The sequence below is a fragment of the Gasterosteus aculeatus genome, chromosome 3 (assembly GCF_964276395.1).
Source record: "Gasterosteus aculeatus chromosome 3, fGasAcu3.hap1.1, whole genome shotgun sequence".
NCBI classification, from domain to species: domain Eukaryota; kingdom Metazoa; phylum Chordata; class Actinopteri; order Perciformes; family Gasterosteidae; genus Gasterosteus; species Gasterosteus aculeatus.
The window spans coordinates 12,553,425-12,579,649 of record NC_135690.1 but is presented as its reverse complement, the minus strand read 5'-3'; the positions used below and the strand labels follow the sequence as shown (position 1 = coordinate 12,579,649).

Genomic DNA, 26,225 nt, shown 5'->3' with positions numbered 1-26,225 from the left:
GCAGATTCACGCCTGCGACGACTCGGTTTTGCAATGCCGCAAGATGCATTTCAAGATTTTTTTTTTAAAGAAAAAAATAAAATAGCCCATCGGAAGGAACACGGGGCGTTTGTGAAAGATATTTGCTTTCCACGTTGTTTTTTTGTCCCGGCTCCAGCTGATAGTAACACTTGCACTTTCTGTGGTCAGAGGTGGTATTTCCTATTGTCTACTTTTCCAGTCGAATTATTTAAAACGGGATTTAAATTCAATTGTTTGGTATCAAAGGTTCGCTGTTAGTCTCACGAAGGACCGTCGAACATATGTTAGCTTAAAAAAGAAATGGTTGTTATTAAAGGGTTTTAATATTTTACCTGCCGTCCAGTATATACTAAGGCAGGCTTTGCACACGGGCTTTATTTGCAGTATAACAACACATTTGCACGTATATAGTATATCTTTATTACATGTATGTCGGACCCGCAAATTGTCGAATAAATTCGTAGGATTTCTATCTGAAGGATCTGTTATGCATAAGCGCCTGTTGCTAAAAATAGCTGACCCAATTTGGAGTAATAAGATACAATAAATGCTATTTAAAACGTATTCCTCCGCCAGACAGTGTTAAATATAAAATATATCTCACACAGCAACACCAAAATAGAACCAAACTATGGATGTATATGAATGTAACTAAGCACTAAGTATTATTTTTATAACACACAACAACACAACACACAACACAACAGGAAGTGTGTGAACAATATTGCCAAATTTCAAAACGTTTTTTCCTTTCTGCTCTCTGAATTGTAACATTACTTTAGTTAGTGAGAGAGGAGTGGTCAGCCTGCCCACTCACCACGTCTCCCAGCCAACAGACAACCGCTTTCAGAAATATTTCCCTCAAAAGGGTTGCGTTTCAAGTCATTATCCTCTAATAATACCCAATAATTAGGTATGCTTCGCTTTTGTAATCTCCTCACTTAAGAAAAAACACATCCACTACAGCAAATAATAAGGGCTTATTCATTACATAACATATATATTTTAATAATACTAGTACAACATCACTACACATGGTTTCCTTTGTTTTCCGTTCAAGAAAAGCTCTTTCAAAACGGTCCTTTGTGTAAAAGATGAATTCCCATTTTTTTGTCCTGAACCAGCAATGACTTTGTCGAAATGCCATTAAGCCTCGCTCAGATTCCCTCTCTCTCTCCCTCGTCTTTGACTAATAGCATGCCTGTGACACCCAGACGATTCATGCGGCAAATGGCCCAGGAATGAGGTTAGCCATAGGTAATCGCCCTCAAACTAGTGCCACCGAGTGTAACTCAAGACCAAGCATCTCCTCATTAAGCCATCCCGTATTGACCCTGTAACTTGATAGAGGCCAACAGTGAAACCGTGTAAAGATAGGTGTTCTGTTGTCATGACAGTTGCAGGAGAAAGCACATGAGTGCTCATTAAAGGTCCACTGGTCGCAACCATGGTGTGACATTCCTAAAAGAATGAGGGCACTGGGAGGGATGATGCAGTGGTTCATAAAAAAACATCAACGTATGAGCTAATTATGTTGTAAAAGGGTGTTAAATGTGACGTTAAATACCTGTTGTGTGCATTATGTCACGATGTCTCGTCTTGGAAAGAATCCACCCAACAATGTTTATGTGTTCGTGTCATGCTCCTGAATGTTAACACTGCAAACACGAAGAAAACCCTGCGGTGAAAGTCTTGACTTCACGAGGAAATAGATAAATGACACTAGGGGGTAGCAGAGCTACCGGGGCGTTCACGGATAATGCTTCAACCCGTTAAATATCTCCCCTTTACTCCTGATTTCTAACTGTGTGTGTATGGTGGTGGGTGGGGGGCACAGTTTCTACCATTTACTGCTGACGGACAGACATTTACTTGTATGATGGCTGAGTGACTGCTTTTCTCTTTCTTTGTCAGTTTTATTTCCAGAATTTCCCATTAAAATAAAATATTCAACCCTTTTATTAATTTGTGTTCAGAGGTATTCAGAGTATAGTTCATGTAACTTGGTAATAGATCCATTAGAAAGAGAGAAAGGTTTTCTATTAATGGCCTTTAAGAGACAACAATAACGTGAATCATCTGCAATGCAACATGGCGGTTTAAGTCAACAGTTCCACACTCAGGGACGAATGTTAACAAAAAATAAAAATAAAATGGAAATGCCATTGAAGGTTTTGTAGGATCACTACTTTATTTCAGCCTTCGAAGTATTCCGTACAAAAATAAAACAACAAGCCATGTCAAACATGTGCTTTATCTTTTATTATTTTATAGCCCCACAGAGTCAACAGGAGGTTTGTTGACAGTGCGGTGTGTTCTCCCCCGCTGGTTGACTTTGTCTCTGCTTGCACATTGCCTGTGACGGTGAGATGCTTTAGAAATAGTTTGCCACCCTGCGAATAGACTGGATGTTGGGGTTCTCCGCCTGCCACTCCATGTGGGTGCAGTAGTTTCCTCTCTCCACGATGTACATGCGTCCGCGGTAGTTAGGATCCTCATAAAGAACCCATCTGTTTGTGAGAACAGACGAATGACGTTAAAACAGATGTTAAACGGGGAAATGTTCAAGCTCTGTGTGCCTGATAGAATGCTATCTGTAGGCCGTGTAGTTCACTGTCACTGATGTCCATCACTGAACTACAATAAACTAGACTATTCCAGCAGATGTAAGCGCTTAAATGTGACAAAATGTCCCCCGTGCTGCAGAGACACTTACGCTCCATCTCCATAAACCTTGATGGAGTTGATGCAGCTCTTCGTCAGGCCTCGTGCTTGCAGGAACGGACAGTCGTCGCACAGCTCCACACACTGGCCTGAGAAGTTGTCTCCCTCGAACAGCTCCATCCTGTAGTGCTCTCCATGCTGGTGGGGGGGGGCAATGAAAAATCCTCTCAGTGAGTTACAGCTGACATTTTTTGGCCTTCCACCGCCGGGGATCAAGGTTTTCTCTTACAGGCACTCCATGGAGTGCACTAACTGTTGTGCCAATTGATATCTAGAGGTTAAATATTCATGGAGGGCAATATGTATAGCCCACAGTCTACAAAGTATGTCTCAAGACTTCTTAGTGATTTTCTTTCAAGTGACGGTATCAGTGTATGTGAGGTGAAAAGGCTCGAGCTGTTAATATGCCTCTGCACTGAAAAGAGGAATTCAGGAGTTATTATGAACTACCATTATTGGAATGTTTCTTTATAATATCTGAAAAACAGATGTGAATTGATGAGCCAGGCTTCTGAATTTCTTTTTTTTTTAAACAACTAAATATTTGTCTCTCTTTCTCTCTTTCTCACTCTATCTCTCACTCACAAACACACCCACGCACGCCCACACACTTACCATCCTGATTGGCTTGCAGGAGCCCATGTGATCATTGTGGGCGTTCCAGCGCTGGAACTCGGGGTACTCTCCGTGCTCCAGAACGTACTGTTGGCCCTTGAAGTCTGGGTGGTCGAAGCAGATGAAGGCCCCGCTCTCCACCCGGACAGAGTTGACCCTGTTCATGAAGCCCCGGTCCTGGAAGTTGTCGCAGTCGCTGCTGATCTCCAGTTTCCTCCCGGTGAAACATTTTCCCTCATAGAACACGATCTGTCGAGCAGTGAAGATTCAAACACTTTTGTGCCTAACAAATGCTTGTATAGAAAGTGCTGTGAGCGGTGGGAAGTATTCCGCTCTACGCTTGAGACGGACATTTGTTGGTAATTCACATGGTTACGTTTGCGTCACGCTCCCCATGTTTTGGTACTCACCTTTCCTGAGTACTGAGACATTTTCCACTGTCAGCTGTTCCAAACTAGTCGCACAGTCTAAGAGTGGAAAAATGTGGGCGCCCAGATATATATGGCCGACAGAGAGGGTGGTGGTATCGCGAGGCGAAGGTAACAAAGGCACAACAATGGGGGGTTTAGACATTTTGCCTCATGGACACTTTCCCTTACATGTCCCAGTGCTGATATTGGAGTTTGGCTCTCAGGGAGGGGAAACAATGCAAGGGGTGGGGGGAGAGATTGGTCTGGTTTGCAGAATAATATTTGGGTGGTGTTCCGACAAGGGGAGCAAAGGCAGCCACATAAACAGAGAAGGAACGTTTAGGCAGATGTGAAGGGACGTGTGTGACCCAACCAGAGATCCCTCAGTTGGTCTCAAATTGGGAAAGTAGCTGTGAGAATGTAGAAGATAACGATGGGTGTTCCCATCTCTTTGTCTGGATTTTGATGAGAGCAGAACGAGCAGAGCAGCACAGATAACCTACTCCAAAGCAGATCCTTTCCTCGCAGATCACTCTCTGTTGTTGTTTGTCACATGCTGATCCAGGCGGGATCCCTGTATCCTTCTTCCGTGAAGAATCTCCCTGTTCTGAACATCAAAAATCACCAGTTTTATAAAAGACTTTAACACATATACAGTTGTCATGGTGTGGGATTGTTGAGAAAGGTATATTCATAACACCTAAAATATTCAGAAATTAGCTTTTCAATTGTACAAATGTAGAACATTGTCAAGTGGTACAGTAAAAATGTTTAATTCAGAGTCAGAGATGTCCTGAACACATACACATCTGTCCAATAATTGTCTAGAATTATTAAGAAAAGTGATTTTATAAAACCTTAAATATTCAAGTGATAATTAAACAAGTTTTTAAAAAGAAATCTCTTTATTGGTAAAGTATAATGTTTTCGGTCAGAGATGTCTGTCTCCCGAATAACATGTTCATCAGTCATTGTTTGGAATTATTGAGAAAACCCCTTTTATCTCAAATATTCAGAAATGAGATTTTTGAGGATACAAATTTAGGATTTTTATTTTGGAAAACTCATGTTCAGCATAATTGGACTCAGAGATGTTGACAGAGTAGAGAGGGTGCACTGGGAAGCGCAAGGTTGGCAGTTTGAATCCTGACTCTCCCATGTCCCATGTTGAAGTGTCCCTGAGTAAGACACCTGACCCCTAACTGCTCCCTGGGCAAGTAATGTAAAAACCATGGGGTAAAAATGTCATGTAAGCGTCAGCTAAATGACCTGTAAAATACACAAAATGCACATACGTGAACCATTATCTGGAAATATTGCTGAAATAGCTTTGATCAAAACGTTCAGTGTATACAAATGGAGCACCTTTGCTTTGGAAAATCACTCAATTTTCAGTATGTGTACTTAATTGTGATTTTTAAATTGAATTTTCTCTTTACTCACTAAATTCAGCTAACATGTTTTATACTAAATGTAAACATAATTCATTAAATCGTATTCCCATCACGTTTTGCTGACATCTTACTTTGAAAACCGGGTGTTGTCTCATGTCCGCTTGATTGCGTTTATCGCGAATATCAGCGTACAGGTGCATTCAAACGGTCTACGGAGTTGACCGCAGAAGCGGACGTTGAGTCTCGAGGAATCAAACTCGATCAACCCGTCGTCAAGTTTAAAGCGTGTCTCACTGTGGCGACTAAGATGTGTTTGATTTACTGACCCATCACACATATAGATTTACCCACAGACACGCAACGAACACCTGTGGTGAACAAACACGGCCTCCTTGCGACACCTCTTCGAGTCCACAGCTGGTGTTTGAACTTACGACTTCCATTCCGAACGCTCAATGATTTGAAGTTTGGTTATTAGTCTCTTTTTGAGGTGGTTCTCCGTTATGTATTTATTTTGTGAACTATCTTAGTGATTATTGATAATTCTATTGATATCAATGATTTAATTTCACATTAACCAGTACTGCCTCTACACTGATCACAAGTGTCGGACATTTGTCTTTCTCGGGGTTTAAATATCAAATGGAATTTGACGTCAGTAAAATCTGATCAAGGTAAAAACAAATTTTAAAAGATGGACTAAAGGAAGCATATTCCTCTACTTGTGCAAGATGTACTTGATGTGTTGAGAGCTGAGAGAGACGGTTCCGGTCTTTCAGCCCTCTTTCTTTAGTCTGTGCTACTTCAGGTCCATTCAGGCTTTGTTTGCCAAGGTTATAGTTATAGAGCAGTGGGCTGCAGCCACCACTCCTCACATAGGTCATAGACATTATCCACCTAAAGCAAACATACCGTACCTTTCACAAATATCCTCTTTTCCACTTACGGTTTAAATCTGACTAATATATGAATCGTTATCTAAGTCTGGGACAAATGCATACATTAAGATCTGCAAAAAGCTCATAAATGATATAAACTGCGCACAAAGGGTGAACAGCTCTTGCATAATTCATCCGAGCATTGGGAAACTGTAACCCCTGAACACAGTGTACCCGTGGTGTGTGAGGAGCTGGGCGTGCATGGAGAAACACCACTCACACCACGTTACCATGGCGGCCCAAATTATGCACGGCGTATAAAAGGAGGGAAGGCGGATGAAGGCGCCTCAGTCGCCGGCAGGAACAGACACAGACAAACCAGCAAGGTATGAAAACGTGAAACAATACTTTGTTTGCGTCTCTAACCTGCCATTCTTAGGGAGAAATGTGTTGAATAACAATCAACATCAAGTCAATATCAGTTTGACATTTCTTTACTATGCCTTTAGATTTCAATTTCACTGCGCATGTATTTACGTTTTCATCATTTCAACTGTATATTTGATACAAAAAAACAGGAGATGATAGATTTGTCTCTCATAGGCTGCAGTGTTGGACAGAACCATGAAGTTTTGGGTTTTGGCTTTGGCCGTCGGCCTGCTGTTTACAGCTGGTGAGTCATGTCACTGATTCTCCACTGAATAAACACAACCTTTGCTGCTGTGCAGGGGGGACGTCTGCTGTTTCATCTTTTAGTCTTCACTCGCTCAGGAACACAATATCAGCCGACCTCTCCGGCAACGGAGGACATCTCATCTCAGACGTTAAAATCACCCTGTGTGAGGAGAGCGTGATCTCATGTGGCTTAAATCACACCTCTGACACCAAAGCAGATTCAATCTAACTCATAACCCACAATAGTTAGTATATATAATAGTAGATATTCTGACTGGGCCAAAGAAGCCGACACGCGATGACTTCTTGTTTGCTTTTTTTTTTTTTTTACTTCAGGTGAGGCTCTGGACTGCCACCGGTGTGTCTCCAGGAGGGCCGGAGGAGCCTGTGAGCTCTCCGTAGAGACCTGTAAACCAGGGAAGGATGCCTGCGCTGCGGCCAGATTCCTCAAACCACCACGTGAGTTTATCTAGAATGTCATCTGGGACCAAAACTGGCACCAATAAGGAGGTTGAGGAAGAGGAAGTTCTGTAAAAAAGTGTAGAGAAAGAGATGTGCTTGAGACCTCTTGTGGCAAAACACTACCGGGCATGGTAACATTCACGTAGCTATAAACTATATCGATGTGCTAGATGTGAATATTGAATATTTTCCATATCAAATACAGCACATTGACTTTTCATGAATCACTTTCCTTAAAAAAAAAAAAATCTTTCTTAGATGGAGAGTTTCAGAAATGCATGGCGCTGTCAGACTGCGAAATGCTGAAGATGAACGCCTACATCAATATCAACTGCTGCACAGAAGACATGTGCAACACCTATTGAAATGAGTTGAGTATCTCAGAGGTGCAAACGCACGTGTGAATTCAAAACTAAACTTGGTCTGTCAATCGTCTGACTAATAAAAGCAGTTTGAGTCTCCTTCTTATTTCTTCTCAAGTTTCCCTTTCGACATCCACATGAAGTCCATAACAAAGTCTTCATACTACGGCCAAAGAGCACGAGTTAGGGGATTCATATTCAGTTAACAGTTTCATTTTCAGCAGGTTGGGTTATTTTAACAAAGGTGCTCAGGCAGCTTCAGCGCTTTCAGAGCTCATGCTCCCACAGGACTTTGCACTGACCTTTCACCCCATTCCTTAATTACTTTTAATATTCACGACCAAAACCTACCTCAAAGTTCAACTGGAACACAAGTAACAACATCATATTCGAACACGGAGAGTAGGGGGATAAAAAAGAGGGGGGCGCAAAATCTCTATCATGGAAAAATATCAGTACAAACAGCAGTGAAACTCATTGAAAGAAAATACTTTATAAATACTTATTTGTCTTTAATGTAGCAGCAATATGCAAATTAGAGGTCTTGTGTGCTCTTTTAAACATCTCAGGTCATCCCTTAGTGGTACGCTAATGGTTCAAAATGACAAGATGGAAAAATGGCATTTAGTTATTATTCAACAGGTTTCAATAAATACAACACTTTAAAATTTGAGTATTGCTTTTTTTTTTTTTACTGAATCTCAGCTCATTATCCAGTTTGTGCAATACGCAGGGTCTATCCTTATAAAGCCATGCAGCTACAGTATTTGTTATACAGGTAACAAAATAAACTTGCTCTGCCTCTCAGGGGACAAAAATCGTACTTATCAGCCGGTAAAAATCCACACTCGACCCTTCTTTACATAACCAATTTTTGCTTTAATGATTACAATCAAAAACATTTGTACAACATTTTCAACATTAGAAAATGGATGCAGATTTTTTTGGGGGGAGGGGGCCGACAGTAACCGCTATGAAAACCAACTGAGGGACAGAGAAGTGGCTGCTGCGTGGAGATTAAGTAGAAAAAGAGGTCAATTAGGATTCATGGGAGAGACCAAACAGCTGCTGATGTATCAGAAGAAACGTCCATGATTACTTATCTATTTTCAGAGCTCATACATGGCCCACATTACATTTCCCTTATCTCTTATTTAAAACATAGAAGGACGTGTTGCCTAGATGGAAGCTGCGTAAGTAGAAGCTAAGATGCATCAAGCCAATCTGTGGCCTTAGTTACTATAGTCGTTATAATCGAGCACGGGGAAACATTTTTTCTGATACAAGTTCTGTGTTTGGCATCAGAGCCGAACACAGAGATGGACGAGGGTTTGATTATGGGGAAATAGAAGACAGGGGAACCGCCACAAATCTTTTTTTTTCTTCTCTTTATCAAACACACAAAAGAAAAATGAGGATGACGGGGGGGGGGGGGGGGAGGGGTGTAGAAATACTGATAAATAACAGTGGGAATCAGAGCCATAAATAGACAGTGTTGGATATTTAGGACTCAGCGGAGGTGGAGGAGAACTGGCAGCTAGCCTTCAAGTAACGGGATATCCCAGTGCAGTGTCCTGTGTGTTGATTGGGCGGCTCTACATCATGGAGCAGGACGTCTTTCCTGGCTGCACGCCGCCGTCCATCTTCTCTGCCTCCAGGATCATCCTCCGGAAAACTTCCACGGCTGTCTGAAAGGAAGCACACACACACACACACACACACAGGATACTGTCACATGTCTCAGTCAACACATTTGAACGCTTTACAGACTTTGAGGTGTTGTTTTTATGTGCATTTAAAGACGGCCAAGCGCTGTGGTTTGCAGATCAACAAAACCTCCCGATTACGGAATTTAGCTATGTTGCAAAAATCAATCTCTCTGAATGGAAATGAGGGAAATGCAACATGTTGATATTTTTGGCCCCCTTGGAGGCAGTGAACACGGTTATTTACACGTCTAAAAGACACAGCAGCATTGGCCTTCATTTGCAGTCTCTATAACATCGGTAACAGGAGTGTTTAGATTATTGCTTTTCTGCAGAAAATCCCTGTCCTGCTGTTCCTGGAAAAAATCACTGATTGGCCATTCATCCAAAACAACATTGCGCAGAGCTGAGGGGAACCAGTCGGCTAATTTTTCGCCTTCTACGTGACACAAAGTCGTTAAATCCATTTGCAACACCTGTGATTACTTTACCGTGAGTTTATTTTAATGAAACACTTTCCTGGAGTTACTCCTGACATGACCGCAGCCCATGAGAGGGCAGCCGAGTGGTCTTCAATAGCAACAATACGAAGCAGAAGGAGAGCGGCTTCGTCAGCTCACAGCTCAGGGTAGGTGGGGGGGAGGGGGGTAACATGATGAGATGCCGGTGCGGGAGAGGTTACGGTTACATTTTTACATGGTATGCGGTTATAGATCGCAAAGTGATTTGAATCGGTAATGCTGACAAACGCTGGCCATAAATTGTGGGATTTAAAAGGGGATTTATTATGGTGCGATTCTTAAAGCGGGCCCTGATTTGTGGCTGTGATTTATTGCAGCTCCTCCATAAACTCGGTGGAAACCGACAGATATAAGCAGAAAAAGCACAACATGAAGCTGAGATATCCTGACCTTTGGTCCCTAGTATAGATCAAGCTCCGGAACAGCTGCTTATTCCCCACAATGCAACTTGATACAATCTCTCTCTTTCAAACCAATTGCCCTCAAAGGTTTTCTGTTACAAATGTGTTCTACGAGGGTAAGAACAAAGATGCACCCGATGGCCTCCAGGAAAGGCTCATCAAATTCACGGCAAACACTCTTTATTATATAAAGTAAATATATAAAACGCTGCTGAGTGTGATCTCCTACCTGGTTCTCTTTAGCTGAGGACTCCATGAAGGCAGCGTTCCAGGACTCGGCTAATGCTTTTCCTTCTTCACAACTGATCACTCTAAAGAAGAAACGGAAAACCACAGGATGAAGCACATCAGTATTTCCGAGTAAGGCCGCAGAGTTCAATTCTGCCTCGACTGAACAAGGCACGTTTGCAGAGCTGCACACACACAGACTAATTGATGACTGTGTGTACCCACTGCCTATGGTGGACCTATGGTACAATTAAAGCCAATGTCGGGACGTACCGCTCCATATGTAGGTCGTTCTTGTTTCCGACCAGCATAATCGGAACTCTGCATCCAAGGAAAAAAGGACGAGGCGCATTGTCATTAATGCATAATACATCAGCTACTTCAGCAGAGCAAGAAGACAAAGCCGTACTCACTGAACCTTTCCCACCATGTCCAGTAGTTTTTCATGGATGACTTGTACAACTTCAAAGCTGAAACACAAGAAGGGAAAGTTGCTTGTTTGGCATTTCAGCGAAGCTTCAACTGATCACACAGAAAAGGGGGGAAGTGAAAGTATACCTTTTATTGGATGTAACGGAATACACCAGAATGTAACCGTTGATATCTATGGAGTAGGTCTGTGGGAAGATAGAGTACTCATCCTGTAGAGGAAAATACAGAGGAGACATTTTTACGTTAATTTACAGGTTTGGAAAAGAAGAAATAAAAGAAAAGATCTGTCTAACTAAAGGGAATACCTCCTCAATTATGAATTCCGATAGGCTATTTCTGAGCACCGGGAAACATGAGCTACTTTCTCATCAAGATAGTGTCTGGATTAAAAAAAATCGAGCTTTGGGATTTGGGAGCGAGTAACACATTTTTAAAAATCAATCAATCGGCATACCTGTCCTGCTGTGTCTACCAGCTGAAGATGGTACTCTTGTCCATTTATTGTGATCATTTTAGTAAATGCTACGGTCAAAAGAAAAGACACGTTAGATATAATCGAAATCAGGAATAAAACATTTCAAAGGACGGAGGGGAAACGTTTCCTTAAAAGATACGTTTGTCAAATAGGGATCGTACAGCAGCTTCTTCTCTATGCAGTATGATAGTGCGTCTTCGGTGCGCGGATCTCCTTACGGATCCATTTTGGTACCACTGAGTTCATCCCGCACAGGAATGTCGATATCTGCCTGGAGATGGGTCGCGTTATCTACAGGACTTGAGGGATTGCGCTGCCTGCAGCATCTCGCTGACGCTCCACTTTATGTTAACCACCCAGGCATTATTTATAGATACGGACCACACACTTTGGCGAAAGCGCGGGTCTATATGTGAGGAAACATGTCGGGAAAAGGAAAAACAGCCTACAGGTAAATGTTAGACTCAAATCTCTGGAGAGTCCGGAAACATGTGTGTGTGTGTGTGTGTGTGTGTGTGTGTGGGCGTTTGAAGAATCATCTCGTTTGTTCAAATGTACATTAAACACATTGAAGCAAAGCTCACTATTTTTGTACTTTTTGCACTAATGTCAAGCAAGGTTGAACTTTGACCAAACGCGACAGCGGCTGAGTTCTCCAAAGGGCCCCAGAAGGGCCTCAGAAGGGCCTCAGAAGGGCCACTGTTCTGCAGGGAATGTGTGACCTGCTGGGAAGCAATTCTGACTTATCATTCTTCTTCTTTCTGGGGCATCATGTCTTGGAGTCATCGGGATGCACGTTGGAGGTGACAACATTGATGATAACTAGCAAACTTTACATCAAAAATTAAAAAAGATATATAATAAGAACAGTTCCTCTCCCATCCTCCAATCATTAAGTTAAACATGATTAAATGTAAACAGGAGATTATATAATTACACAACATCGACATTGTGATGCTGTATTAGAGCTGTAACAATCAGCAATTAACGAGAAATCACATTGAAAAACAACAATCTTCATTCTTTCAGCTAAATTGCCAAAGATGTTCTAGTTACAGCTTTGCAAATGTGAGGATTTCCTCTTTTCTAAATTAAAGACTTTGAGTTTTGAACCTGTCATAAAGCAAATAATTATTTGTAATACAAATATTTGTTAGTTGTACCCTTGGAGTTTGTGGCGCAGGGGGTAGAGCAGGTGTGCTGGGAACCGCAAGGTTGGTGGTTCAAGTCCCGGCTGCCCCATGTCTCAAGTCGAAGTGTCCCTGAGCGAGACACCTAACCCCTAATTGCTCCCCAGGCAAAAATGTAAACGCCATGGGTTTAAAGTGTAATGTAAGTCGCTTTGGATAAAAGCGTCAGCTAAATGACCGGTAATGTAATGTAATGTTGCATGAAAAACTCCTATTGTGACCTACAACCTTAGGGCACATGATGATAACTAAACAATCTCCATGGCAACTGAGCAAATTCATCACATGAGGTAGCACACAGGATAATGGGACGTCTAAGCACATGTTTCATAGGTTGTTCTGATGGTAAAACTCTCTAAGACAAATTTGTGATTTTGGACAGTCGAACAACTGACAACCAAACGTGACTTTACAACTGATTGACTGATGAATCACAGCAGGAAAGGTGTCCCACATACTTCGAAAAAAGAAATGCACATTCAAGTGTCAAGAAATGTGAGTTTCTCACACGTGAAACAGGCAGATACATAAAGAGTCAAAAAAAGTCAAGAGCAGAGGGACTATTAAAGGCAGTTAAAGCTGGTTCATGCGTGTGCGTATCGTTCACGCTGTCACCTGCTAACTAAACTGAAGATTTCAAGCTAAATCGACACTTACTGTTTTCTATTGTCGGGTCATATGAGTCCACAAACTGGCCCTCCACAAACTGAATTGTCAAGGAGGACTTTCCTGCAAAACACAAAGGGATATTGTAAACGGGGAAGTTTTACATATTGGAATCTCATGACAAATGTTGAAAGCTATAAATAAAAACTACCAAATATTGATATTGATTAGTCAATGACTTTGGCTCGAGATATATTCATCTTGAAGAAGTCAAGGGGATTAATGACTGAAAACCACAGCATAAAATCATCATCAGAATATGAGTCAAACTCAAAGTTACCAACCAAAACCTGCAAAATGATCAAAAACAGATATGAATACCATGGGATTAATAACATGGGTTTTATATGGTGGGTATGCAATAATAAATATTATCCAAATATCTGTGGGAATATTTAAAATATATTATTTAGGCTGGTTGAATCTGCGTGTGCCATCTTGCCTTCGTGCACATCCTTTCACCGCATACAAAGTGCGCTCCGGCGGGTTTCTGATAATATAGAATTAAGCGCACAGCAATGCGTCAAATCCTTGTGGTCATTCCGGCCTTCAGAAAGCATGGCACACACTAACGCAGCTTCGGTATCATATGGAAACGTATAGTAAGGACAAAGGAAAAAATATATGTATTCATACATTCAAACCGAAGCGAGAGGCCTCATGTGATAAAAACACCGCGAGAGGTGGCGCCCCATCATCATTCCTATAATTTAGGTCTAATAAGCTTTGGGAGGCGTAAATGTCTCGCGTGGAGGACGTTACGTTGCATTCACACGAAAAGGCCGCTGAGGCCCCAAAGACGCCGTCCCACCGGTTCCGTTTCGCGTTGTCCGGTCGGGACTCACCTACGGATCTGTACCCGAGGATGGCTATTTTCCGTGATTTTGGCTGCGGCATGTCTCGTGCAGGTTATCGCATCTAGTCCTCGGGGTGCACCGCAACCTCCAACCGGAATGGCATCCAAATTCAAGGGATGGAGAGCTTCGACATACAGCCAGATGCCAGCAGGAGTCCTTCTTCTTTGCGCTTTTTAAAAATAATTATGGTCTTCACGTTCTCGGCTTGAAAAAAAATAACGTTATTTCAGGTCATGTCACAAAAAATAAGCATGGAGCAACTATAGGTGCTCTGTGACTGCGTCACTCCCCTTTGCTATGTGATGAATGAGTAATCAATGCCGTGTCCTGATTGGCTACAAGCAGAATGAAGGCGGGAAGCAAGGCCTGTTGTAAAAATATGATTGGATAAGAGACCTGTCCGTCAGGTAGTCCTGCCCGCTTCCTGGAATGTGATTGGCTACTACACGCATTGAAGGGTGCTGGGTGGTTGGGTGCAATGTCATTCATATCTGTAGGGCTACTGGCGTCACTGCTACAATTAAGACGTCACTGTTTGTATCAATTTTACGTTTTACACGTTGTAGTAGTTTTGTAACGACCTTCCTAAAGATAAAACAAGTCACTACAAATATACAAAGTTGCCATAGTTTGTATATAGTATTCCCATTATCACTCTATAAGATCACTATAAGGTACATTTTCAGTATCAACAAAACATCAATGTTTCCTATAGAAATAGTATATACAGTGGTGGATAGTAACTAAGTACATTTATATAAATGACTTTGCGGTGTTCTTGATTTGCAGTATGTGCTACTTGGGATCTCCCTTCACCAGTACTTTTTACAAATCAGTTTCATTTATTATATCTGTGTCAGTAGCGTAAGGTCAGTAAGTTAATTTGTGCTACTTACTTTCTGTTAACAGACTTAGAGGTTAACCATCGACTCCCAGCTCATCGGCAACTTTACCACAGCTACTTCTTTTCATTCATATTCATTTCAGATCTTGGAGATGGAATTGTTTGTACTGTTTGTACTTTGTTGTCAAGTCCGGCCTTCGCAGACAATGGAAGAAACACATAATTTCTAATTTCCTAACATACTTCTTTTCAGTCATCACACTTCCATTTAACAAATAATTACTGCAATATGAGGCTCATAATAAAATACAATTTTAAATTGTCTTTCTTTCTTTTTCTTCTCCATTATCAACCCTCTTGAGATTGTTGGTGCAGAGAAAAACACCAGTAGGTTCCTTGAATAAGATTATACAGAGGTTATTAGTACATTTACTAAAATTGGGACATATTTCGTGTGGTGAAAATCATTTAAAACCTTAAACGACAATAATAACATTTTGCTGGGAGATAGAAAGGGGAAGTTGGCACAGTGCAGCAGCAGCAGTGACAACCAAGTCCTTACTGACCAGGAATGATCCACACACATGGTCGCCCCCTTGTTCTGTACCGAAGCCACACACAGCATCTGCTTCTCCCGGCCTTCATCCCCATGTATACTTTCACTCCAATCTGCCAAGATGAGTAAAAATGTATTTAATTTCCCATCACATGGTTGGTGCACAATAATCCAATATGGTATTTGTACTTTTGCTTCAGTGACGTGTCAGTCATTTTGTGTAAAACAGTTGATTTATTTTTCTCCTTGCGGGTGTCAAGTGGACCCTTATACAGCAGTTTGTGTGATTATCACATATTTCCTATCAATATGTGTTATTTTTTTGAATATTTGGAACACCAACAGACACAAACGTGTTGAAAGTATTAAGAAAAAACTATTATCATGAGATAACTAGAGCTAGAACTAGATCTCAGAGCACAGAAACACAAAATCAATATTTAGGAGGATTGAAATAGATTTACTGTAGAAAAGCTGTTCTTTAACTTCTATTTCACGGTAAATGCTTCTCATCCACTGTATGATGTTTCGATTTTGTGCATTTTCTTTATTATTAAAGTTTCTTAAATTGAATATATATATATATATATATATATATATATATATATATATATATATATATATATATATAGAGAGAGAGAGAGAGAGAGAGAGAGAGAGAGAGAGATTTTTATTTTTCATTACAGAATGTATTTTGTTTACTTTGTAAACCCACTGCCACAAACAAATTTCCCTCTGTGGATAAATAAAGGATAAATCCATCCATCTATCTTATGTTAGCCAGTAGATGTCCCCATAACACCATTGATGACTCTCACAGGAGGCACTCACACTGCCAGTCGAGTAAGTGTGTCAATGCTCAAACTGTTGTGTATTTCAGCCAAAACAGCACCTTATAATTATTGTTTATTTCCATCCATTTCTTGTATTTGTTTCAAACTGAGTAAGCATTTTCACTGTTCATCAAACAGTGGAACCTCATCAACCTCACAAATACAGTACATCCCTGATTATGAGCTGATAGTGTTTTGCGTTATAGATGTTAAAATATCCAGGTCTTAATATAACTGTGGCCTGCAAACAGCCGCAGGCATGCAACAATACCATAGGCCTCAATTAGTGGGTCGAGCCACAGGCAGACTCTACGAATATTACTCAAGTATGTCAATCAAGTTTGAGTCATGCAAAATCATAAAAATGATGCACTTGGTTAAAAAAACAAAATCTTGCAGACATTTCCATATAGTTTTTCCATTCAGCCTAAATTGCAATTTTTGGAGCCAAACTCTTGAGGTGGTTATATACTGTCTCAAAAATAGCCCATAGATCCAAGGGTGCGCAGCTTTCCATGGCATGTGACCAATGAGGTCCCCTGTTTCCCGGTCACGTCCTGGGCTATTACCACCTAATCACAGAAATGTCCGACTCCCCGTCTCTAAGACCCAACTGTTTTGCCTCCACACACGCTTCTCAGTGCTGGAGACAAGAAATCACTGGTGTCAGCAATAGGCGATTTGTTCTGCGTGACATTGGGTGTCAAAAATGGAAGAAAAAAAAAAGAAAATAGCTCAACTGAAATGGCTGAAGGGTGCCTGCAATCACTGGAAACCCTCTCCCCCCCCCCCCCCCCCCACACACACACACACACACACTCACGGTCACTCACACAAGCACTCAAGAAATGATGATGACCAAGAATAGGTGGTGAGATACAGCCGTGTGTGAGACAGGGATTATACTGTGCTGACCGGGCCAGCAATAAATGCCCCCCCCCCCTTCCCCCTCGCAACAACAACAACAGGTGTCTGACAAGATCGTTTTATATTAATAAAAGGCTTACACGTGCCTCAGAGAAGTAATACATTAAGCTCTTCTCAACATGTCGGCCTTTTGTCGCGTCCGTCTCTTGTGATTGGAAAATTCTTCTTTTTTTTTCCACCCCAGCAATTAATTTCACAGAATCTCGCGAGACGGTCGATGGCGAATGTTTATTTTTGCCACGTTGCACTTTTAAAAAAACATTCACTTGAGCTCTGCAGCCTCCCATTTCTTCGGCTACGCGAGCTAGCGGACATGCAGCTGGAGCTCGTGTTTCTGAACCCTGGGCGCGAGGCTCCGGCGCCAGCCTCTTTCAACTCGCTGTGAAAGCACCCCTGGCTCTGTTAGTATGCCAGCCCGAGCGCCAGTGGAGCGAGTCAACCACATCCTCCAGCTGGGTCCGTGCCACCAACGGGCACCTGGACCCACTCGCGGAACCTCGTGAAACCCAATGCATATTTAACCCAGAGGAGTGCATTTGTGTGCCACAAATGCCACAAAGGGAGGCTGCGTGTCTGCATTATAGCTCGAGGACACCCGTTGCACTTTCATTTCTCTAATTTCTGAGACTTTTTCTACCTGCTGGGTGCGTTGCAGCCCTTTTAACTGGCACATTCACAGTTCAGGCTGTGCCTCAGCTGTTGGACCGAGTCCAGAGTCCCACAGGCCTGAAAGACAGCCATCGTTATCCAACTCTCACAAGGTGTCATTGTAGGGATCCAATGATTACCATATCAGCCACACATGAAACATTAATGTCTTGCTGGCAGTGACGGCCTGGCACGCATCCTAATTTCTGGAACAGAGCTAGTCAGATCCCATTGTTTCGGGTTTTGGTGACATGAGCTGAAAAGGTCCTCAGTGATGCAATTCGCGCTGAAAGCGTGCGGCCGCTTGTGGTCCAAATATGAGTGCCTCCAACACACCTGACACACCGCTTAAGCTCGTTGGTATTTTCCATCATTGTCACTCACGTCAACATATGGGCAGCGATGCAGTGGTCTGGAACCAGAATACTTCAAGATGGCTTTTTGAAGTAACAATGGCGTTGCTGCCAAGTCAGTCCCAGACTCCGTTGGCTGGCGGTGCATCACGTAAGAACCCGAGCCACAAACCGAGTGTACGATCTGTAGAGCGTGGCTGTCTGGACTTTTGGGACTATGTTCCAAACATTTTATAGTGAGGTCACATTTGGACACTCAGCCATGTAAAATAAGAAACACATAAATAATTTGTTGGAAATACAACCAAAGGAAAAATGAATTCGACTGAAAACCGAGTCCAAAATGTTGGACTCGGCTTCTTCCCTCTGGTAGGCGCTACAGAGCAATGTACGGAAAAACAGCCAGACGCAATATCAGTTTCTTTCGGCAGGCTGACACCATGATCAACACTTAACATTATCCAGGTCAGGAAAAATCTGGGACACGAATCATTCAGTCTATCTGTATCTTTGAATTTTTTTGCCTCTAAGTATAGTTTTTCAACATGTAAATATTGTCACTGTCAGCGTAGATCTGAACGTGTGACCTGGGAGATGAATCCCTCCGCTCTCCCCGCAGCACCCTGTGCACGCCACACCAATGCACTTGTTGTGTACATTAAGAAAAACACTCACATATATTCTGATTCTGATTGTTTTACATTGCTCATTGCTCTCCCTCCTCGGCCTCTGCTGAGCTTTCAGGGAGTGACGAGGTCAGGCTCATACAAATCGATGGACCTCGTTGGCGTCCCAAAGCATTGACGGCTTGTCTCATCATGATTCCTCTGCGACTGCGCTCGCTGTACCAACTGTTTCTGGCCGACACTCAGTGGCCTGTTGGAGAAGCAGTGAGCAGGTGAGACCCAGATAGACTGCTCGCTGGTACTTCATCACCCATGCCGGTTGTTGTCACAGCCACAATTGGTTCGTACGCCCCATCTGCTGCATCAGCAAAGTCGGGACTTGATTTGGTCACTTTGGAGCGCAGCTTTGCTCACTGCACTTCCCCGTTGATTCCAGCCATCATCACAAATAGTGTCTTTATGCGGCGGAGTTAACCCGGATAGCTCTCTCCCCCGGGTGCCTTTATTGTCTATTCGTCATGTTGTCCCAGTTTATCTGAAGATGAATCTGGCTGCTTCGCTGCAGATCTAACTACAGATACCTGGCCTGTGGCCTGGGGAGAGAAATTAGGAGATTACCAGATACTCAGCGGAGGTGCTTGAGTTAGTTAATACGGAGGTGAAAAATACTGCAGAATGGTCATGTATTTGTGTTTGTGCTTTTAGCACCAATGTGTCTTCACGGTAGGCTTGAATTTAATAAGACTGCCTTGATTAATAGTCATTACCATAGCGACAGTTTGCACAAACAGCCAGAGGCAACCCCAGTGAAATGTTCTTGGCCTCGTGTTCAGTCTCCAAACTGACTTGTTGGACACTCCCTCAGATTTCCTCCCCACTAATTTGCATTGCTAAGTAGATCCTTTGTGTCACCTGCAGATCTGGGCCCAGCACTGTTGCAGCCAATTTCCAGATGGCAAATCAAATTTTTGACATGTCCTCAATTTTTGACTAAAATACAGGGCTGCTTCCGCAGGCTCCATTAGCCAGGGGGATGCGCGCGCGTGCACAAAAGGAAAGTGGAAAGTGTCCAGTGGTGTGAATATTCACATCTGCACCTGCTGAATAATAGACGATTATCTTCTCAGGTGGCTCGTCATCCACCCCATTCGCATGCTCTGTCTCATTTCATGGCACTAATTTGGTCTGGAATACTCAATAAGCTTGCAAAATGCATCTTTCTTGTCTCTTGGATCTAATCCTGTCTTGCTTTTTGTCTGAGGAGGGAACATATTCTTCAATATGAGTGCTGGCTTCAGGGAGCAGGTCTGCAATATGGAGTCGACAGAGCCTCAGGTCTTGGCAGGTACTCCTTACATTTCAACAGTGGAGAGACACCTACGGGCAGATTTGGTGGCAGCGGGGCCATATATCATGTGTCAGCCCTGGGAGCCTCCACAGTAATGAGCAAGTGATAATGGTATATATCTTGAACCTGGGTCTCTAAAGGTAGCTCATCCAGAGTCATTATAGTGCCACATAAGCAGATGAGCTTTCTCAAATGAGACCATTTTTTTCACCCTGAGGACTGGAGGGTGTAACTGTTCTCAGAGTGAATAACTCATCCTCATTTGGTTCTAATGGGACTCTGTATGGAGGTGTCGTGAAACCGATAGGATTGGTGAATCCTATTTCCTTGTAAATCAAAGCTCAAGCTGTTTCCGCACATCTGTTCCTCCGGTAGAAAGTAAGATTCATTTGGAGAACAAAAAAAAAAAACATGCCCGGGATAAAAAAGCAGCACCAAATGAAGATGTATGCCTCACAGGATTACGACGGAGTGCTAGGTGACGGTGTGTTATGGGGAAGTATGTCATGATGACATCTCTCCATCACAGAAATGAGCATTATTCACTCCGTCCATTCATCCACGACCCATCCAGCTTCCATCCCACCTCCATCCGTCAAGCCATCTTAGCTTTTCTTTGCAGTGCTACAATTAAGCCGCAAAGATTGATATGCATACGAAGCCAGGAGTTTACTGCATGTTTGACAGCATGTGTTCTGAGCCTCATGTTGCCACTGTGGGGATGTGTTTGCACTGGGGGGGAGGGCTCTAATGGTTACAGCTGAGGTGTCATTTTTCATATAAATAGAGGATGGCAGGATACAGCATTCCTGCTGTTTGTGAAATTAGGCGCAGCACACATATACACGAGAACTGCACATTCTCGGGGTTGTGACTGTGATAAAGTGTCAGCTAGAAGACAGTTTCCACACAAAGTTAGATATGAATGTGTCAACATTCAATGCAATCTGTCCAAAGAGACATGCTGCACAAGCAGCTGCCGGAATCGGCAATGCAACCCCAACAGCCCGACCCCTCCGGTGACCAATTCAACCCGTCATTCATAAGTGCTGATGTAGCCGTGCTCAGAGCGGAGCCACCGAGTCCCCAGAGCTGGATATCACTGCTAACTGTCATCCAGGTACTTTGATTACTGGGCTGGGAGAAGAACGATGACTAAGGCCACTCCAAGTCCTGGTCAGACTTTATGATTCTGTCCAGGAAAATGGATCAATTCCAAGTTCCCATTTACACTGATAACATGCAGTCTATATATGTTGTTTACTGCGCATCGTAAAAATCTTGCTTGACTGACACCCCTTTAAAAAACAATCGGTGCCATAAAAATAAATTTGAAGTACATTGTTGATTTTGAGAAACTAACGTCAACAATCCCAATGAACAGACCAAATAAAACATACCATAGAGGGGAATACAAAAGTGAAAGTAGAGTATCAAGGTATGACTGTAACAATCAAAATAAAGGATTATCATGTTAACAGGGTTGAATCGTGTTACAGTGCACAGTACTAGCAGTATGGCAGAGGAGCTAAGTGTACACTCTGTACTGTACACGGTGTACATGTCTATTAAATGTCTATCTATGCTGCAAGGGTGGTTCGTCCTCTGTTGCTCTGTCGTACGTCTATCAGTTTTCTTTTTGCTTTATCTGAATTCAACCCGTAAGGGTAGAATGCGTAACATGATTGTAAAACTCTTTGCAAACCCATTTTTAAAGTGGAGCTAAAAACAACTTGACTTCTGTGCGTGTTCAGCGCTGTTGCCTCACACAAGGAGGGACATTACTTCAAAACAGGCTGGCTTGGGCTCTACAATGTGCAGGCTGCTAAGTTTTCCTCCAGATACCGCGGTTATCCTCCTATTGTTCAAATGGACACTGGTGGAGGGAGCACAATGATAACGATAATACTTTAGTATTTTAATGAAACAACATCAACGTTGCTGTTAATATTGACATACCTCACTAAATCTATCTTAAAAACAGTTTTAAAAAGGCGTAGCATTGGTTCAACATGCCATTAGCTGTTGTATATCTGTCCTGAACGTTGCAAGTTTAATGCTGAGATGGAGTCAACCATTTGGGATGAGTCTGCTTCAATTGACACAAGACAATATCATGCTCTGAATCACAGTGTAATAGGTGTATAAAGTAGCAGGAAATGGAAATACTCCCTGTGGTACTGTGGGTGTGAATGTATTTGTCCAGATGTCTCTGCCTCTGAACAGATGCATGATGGGATATTTCCACCGCCTGCATGGCTGTGGCCTGATCAGGCAAACGCACACGGTAGTAATCTTATGTTCTAAAATGATATTTTACATTTTAAAATGACAAGCAAAAAGCATTCAGGTACTTACAAAACTCTTCAGAAAACAAGCGTGAAGAACTTTTCGCCTCAGTGTGCAAGTTGCTTCGGGCAAAGACAAGTTCAAAAATGCAAATGCTCTACAGTGAACACGTGTACACAAAGAGAGACTGTCCTCTCGGCGCCACATGAATAAGATTTGAAATAGCAGCAGAGTTTTCTAGGAACACAACGGAATGTTCCATGTCCTTTTGCACTTGAGATTATACTAGCACATGTCTCTGCATATAGTTCCACTAATACCTTTAAGAACTGTGGCTTTTTTGAGAGATGATTCAGTGTTTTAACGGCTGCCGGCTTGGTGCCACATTCAAGAGATCAGCGACCGACACCACGCGAAAAAAGAATGGAAAGATTAGGGTTGGCCAGCCCTGGTATTTCAAATATCTCAATTATTTTAGCTGCACGATGCAATACACATAGAGAACACAACAGGTGTAGTTAACAGTATAATGTGCACCACGTGAGCGGCTGTGTATTTCCGTGCGGTACGTCGTGTGATTGCGCCAATGACGTCGTCTGATTGAGCTCACCCCGCATCCTATCCCCGGCTCGGCCCCGCAGTAGTGGGAGGGGAGCAGGGGGCTATCTGCGGACATGCAAAGTGACAGGACCAGCTGGGGTATGAAATCCAGTAAGACAGGCAGTTGGTCCGGCAGAGGCAGACCACGAGCCCCCACAGCGCTCAAAACACAGCAACCTGCGAGTCTTCTCGAGGAGATAAAACGCAGTCAGGATTCGGCTAAACCGTCAGCACGTCGGCGACAACGCGTGGGACTGATCATGCTCTGCGTGGCCGTTTCAAGAACGTTGGAGATCCATCAGCAGCCATCGGCCATAGTGGTCTTCTTGTTGTTGGTGATCAGCTAACTGCAGGCTAACATCTCGCTATAGGTTGACAGAATCACGATGGGCGCGAGGCAATCTCGCAGTTTCTCCAGCAAGGAGCTGAACGACGGAAGTGCCGGTCAAAGCGGGAAGGGATCCGGGAGAGACGACCAGCCCAGCCTTTCCTCGGCTGCCGAGAGAATCCGTAGAAACACCACGGTGCACTTTGGCTACAGCACCCTCAGCCTGGCCATGCGGGCCCTCGATCAAACCCCTTCTGAGCTTTGGGAGCTGCGAGAGCTGCAAAAGCTAAACTTGTCCATGAATTGCCTGTGCTCTCTGCCCCCTGCTCTGGGCGCTTTGGACAATCTGGTGATCTTGAACTTGTGGGGTAACAACCTGTCCAGCCTCCCGGCGGAGATCAGCCTCCTGAAGAAGCTGCGCGTGCTTTTCGCCTGCCGCAACCGCCTGAGCGAGGTCCCAGAGGAGCTCGGCTCCTGTACCTGCCTGGAGGTGCTCAGTCTGGCCAACAACCAGATCACGGGCCTCCCCGGCAGCCTGGCGGCCATGCGCAACCTGACCAAACTCAATCTCAGCCACAACCGCATCACACACATCCCCGCCTGCGTCTACAGCATGAAGGGCCTGGTTTTCCTCCATCTGGCTTGCAACCGTCTGGAGACCATTGCGGACCAGATCCAGGATTTGGTTAACCTGAAGATCCTCATCGTGGAGGGAAACAGTATCCACTCACTGCCTAAGACGCTGTGCTTCATGGAGTCTTTAGAACTTCTCAATGTTGACTTCAATGATCTGCAAAATGTGCCGATGGAAATGTACCTACTGAGCAGGCTCGGCAGGTTGGCCTGCCACCCAATGGATAAAGGCCTTCATATCATCCACAACCCCCTCCTCAAGCCTATCCAGGAGGTGCTGCAAGGGGGACTCAGTGCCCTCTATAACTACCTCAAGCCCACGTGAGGGACTCCTGCTGTGTGTGCATTTGTGTGTGAGTGTGTGTGTGTGTGTACATGCGTGAGTCTGCATCTAAAAGAGTCCTAATGGGATGTTGGCACCAGTCGGCACGTGGCAGTCATGCTGTGAGCCATGTCTTTCGCCCTGAAAGGCATTATCGTATTAAGATACCATCAGTCAACAAAAATGATTACCAGCACTCATTGGTACTGTGATTTCCTGTTTGTTTTTTTAATGTGTAATGTGAAAGCTGGGTTAAATTAAAAACTAATTAAAGTAACCTCTGTGTCATGTGTAAACATTTGTTAATCTACAGCAAAGGGTTCAGGACAAGTCACTTGGCTCACACAGATCTACATTTGGGGGCTGATTACCGGTCAGTTGATCTGGTTTGGCCTCTGGCAGAGAGGGAGCATGGGGGGTAAATTCGGTTGCACATCACCAGCCGCTTTGTTGAATTCAGGTCATGGGGATCCGGTGTGTAAAGTCAGTGGAAAGAATGAAGGAGGGGGGGGGGGGGGGGGCTTAAGATCTGCAAAATAATAAAACACAACACAACTGGGACTTAAAATCTGATTAATAGTTGTTCCACTCCATCAGATCAGAGCAGTGCCGTGTGGGGCGACGGCTCCTCTGAGGCTGTCGGGTGTCACACAAAGCATTTGAAGCGATGAAAAAAAAAAAAAAAACTTGATTGAAAATTGTTTCTCTAAAAGCGGGGACTACTGTGGAACAAATTATTCAATTCAATTAAAAACTTTTTTTTTTTTAAAACAATCAATGTTTTTAAAGCTCAGGTAGCTTGGACATTTTTGATTATTTCTTACACATGTGCAGGTATTGCTAATTTTGATTAGCAATTACCAAATGTACTTAAAGAAAAAATAAGCACAACAATTGATTAATATTTGTCTCGTAGATCAGCAAGGAAACACGTAATTGAAACAATAGGATGAAAAATGGTTCCTCATCTTTTCTTAATTTTAAGTATCACATACTGCAGCATCAAAAACACGTTTTAATCCAAAGCACTGTACACTTCTACCCCGTCAACCAAGAATGAGATGCTTGTAGTGATTTTTCTTCTGCAGAAGGGCAGCTTGACTATGTGACGGGTATGCCTGGTTAAATGTAAGTGTGTACCTCTGTTCTGTTATTATACCACCAGGACTGCTGCTTTAAATTAAACTGAGCGGGTGTAGACTTGGTGTCAAAATGTACTTTGGTTTAAATATCAAAATATTTAGCTTTGTCATAAACAGTTCTGACTGCTCACAGTGAGGAGTGGAGGCGCTGCAGAAAGGGGACCTCTGTTGGTGTGTACCTGTTACTACTTTAGTCAAAGTGAATGCTCTCTCTCTCTCTCTCTCTCTCTCTCTCTCTCACTTAGGCACGCACACACAGACACGCATTCACACACACGTATCAACAACCCATGCATTCATGATGGATGAAGGCCTCCTGAATAAGTCTTTGTCCTAGATAGTGATCATGGGACATGCTGTCAAATAAAGCCCCTCTAAAGGTAATGCATCAATGTGAGTCAGATGACCTGAATTCAGGTGTTCTGTGGTGGTGTTACTATTTTAGTAATAATGTATGTGTACATATATGTAGTATATATGTATATATATATATATATATTCATAATCAAAGGGTCAGGGAACCACTTTTGAAAGTAAACACAAACTTTTGACAATGACTTAAAACGAAGCCTTGCAGTCTGCCGACCCCCCCTCATTCCACTAAAGGATTCTCCCTCACTAGCGGTCAGCTGTACACCCGGGATCACCCATGACTGCACTTAGCAGGCTTTGTAGGATTTTACAAAGCTATTTAATTGCTCCGTGCTCCGATAACTTTACTTTATAATGAGACAGTGTGCAAAATAAAGCAACTGGACG

The 26,225-nt window shown here is 43.0% G+C and overlaps 4 protein-coding genes across 4 annotated transcripts; 2 read left to right on the top strand and 2 right to left on the bottom strand.

Annotated features, from left to right (window-relative positions):
• Positions 1 to 2,186: 2,186 nt before the first annotated feature.
• Positions 2,187 to 3,947, bottom strand: LOC120815886 (gamma-crystallin N-A). The gene is made up of 4 exons (XM_040170950.2): positions 3,771 to 3,947; positions 3,361 to 3,609; positions 2,738 to 2,883; positions 2,187 to 2,531 (listed from the first exon to the last, which is right to left on the bottom strand). Exons 1-4 carry the CDS (start codon positions 3,789 to 3,791, stop codon positions 2,396 to 2,398), a joined length of 552 nt encoding a protein of 183 aa, XP_040026884.1. The 5' UTR covers positions 3,792 to 3,947; the 3' UTR covers positions 2,187 to 2,395.
• A 2,337-nt stretch (positions 3,948 to 6,284) lies between these two features.
• ly97.3 (lymphocyte antigen 97, tandem duplicate 3) lies at positions 6,285 to 7,647 on the top strand. Its single transcript, XM_040170949.2, has 4 exons — positions 6,285 to 6,428; positions 6,646 to 6,715; positions 7,054 to 7,176; positions 7,438 to 7,647. The coding sequence occupies exons 2-4, from the start codon at positions 6,667 to 6,669 to the stop codon at positions 7,542 to 7,544; spliced, it is 279 nt and encodes a 92-aa protein (XP_040026883.1). The 5' UTR covers positions 6,285 to 6,428; positions 6,646 to 6,666; the 3' UTR covers positions 7,545 to 7,647.
• A 752-nt stretch (positions 7,648 to 8,399) lies between these two features.
• On the bottom strand, positions 8,400 to 22,586 carry rheb (Ras homolog, mTORC1 binding). Its single transcript, XM_040170948.2, has 9 exons — positions 22,511 to 22,586; positions 14,006 to 15,530; positions 13,152 to 13,223; positions 11,284 to 11,351; positions 10,956 to 11,038; positions 10,811 to 10,867; positions 10,671 to 10,718; positions 10,399 to 10,480; positions 8,400 to 9,229 (listed from the first exon to the last, which is right to left on the bottom strand). Exons 2-9 carry the CDS (start codon positions 14,055 to 14,057, stop codon positions 9,137 to 9,139), a joined length of 555 nt encoding a protein of 184 aa, XP_040026882.1. The 5' UTR covers positions 14,058 to 15,530; positions 22,511 to 22,586; the 3' UTR covers positions 8,400 to 9,136.
• LOC120816200 (uncharacterized) lies at positions 21,422 to 24,601 on the top strand. Its single transcript, XM_040171661.2, has one exon. The coding sequence runs from the start codon at positions 23,428 to 23,430 to the stop codon at positions 24,325 to 24,327; it is 900 nt and encodes a 299-aa protein (XP_040027595.1). The 5' UTR covers positions 21,422 to 23,427; the 3' UTR covers positions 24,328 to 24,601.
• The last annotated feature ends 1,624 nt before the right edge of the window (positions 24,602 to 26,225 follow it).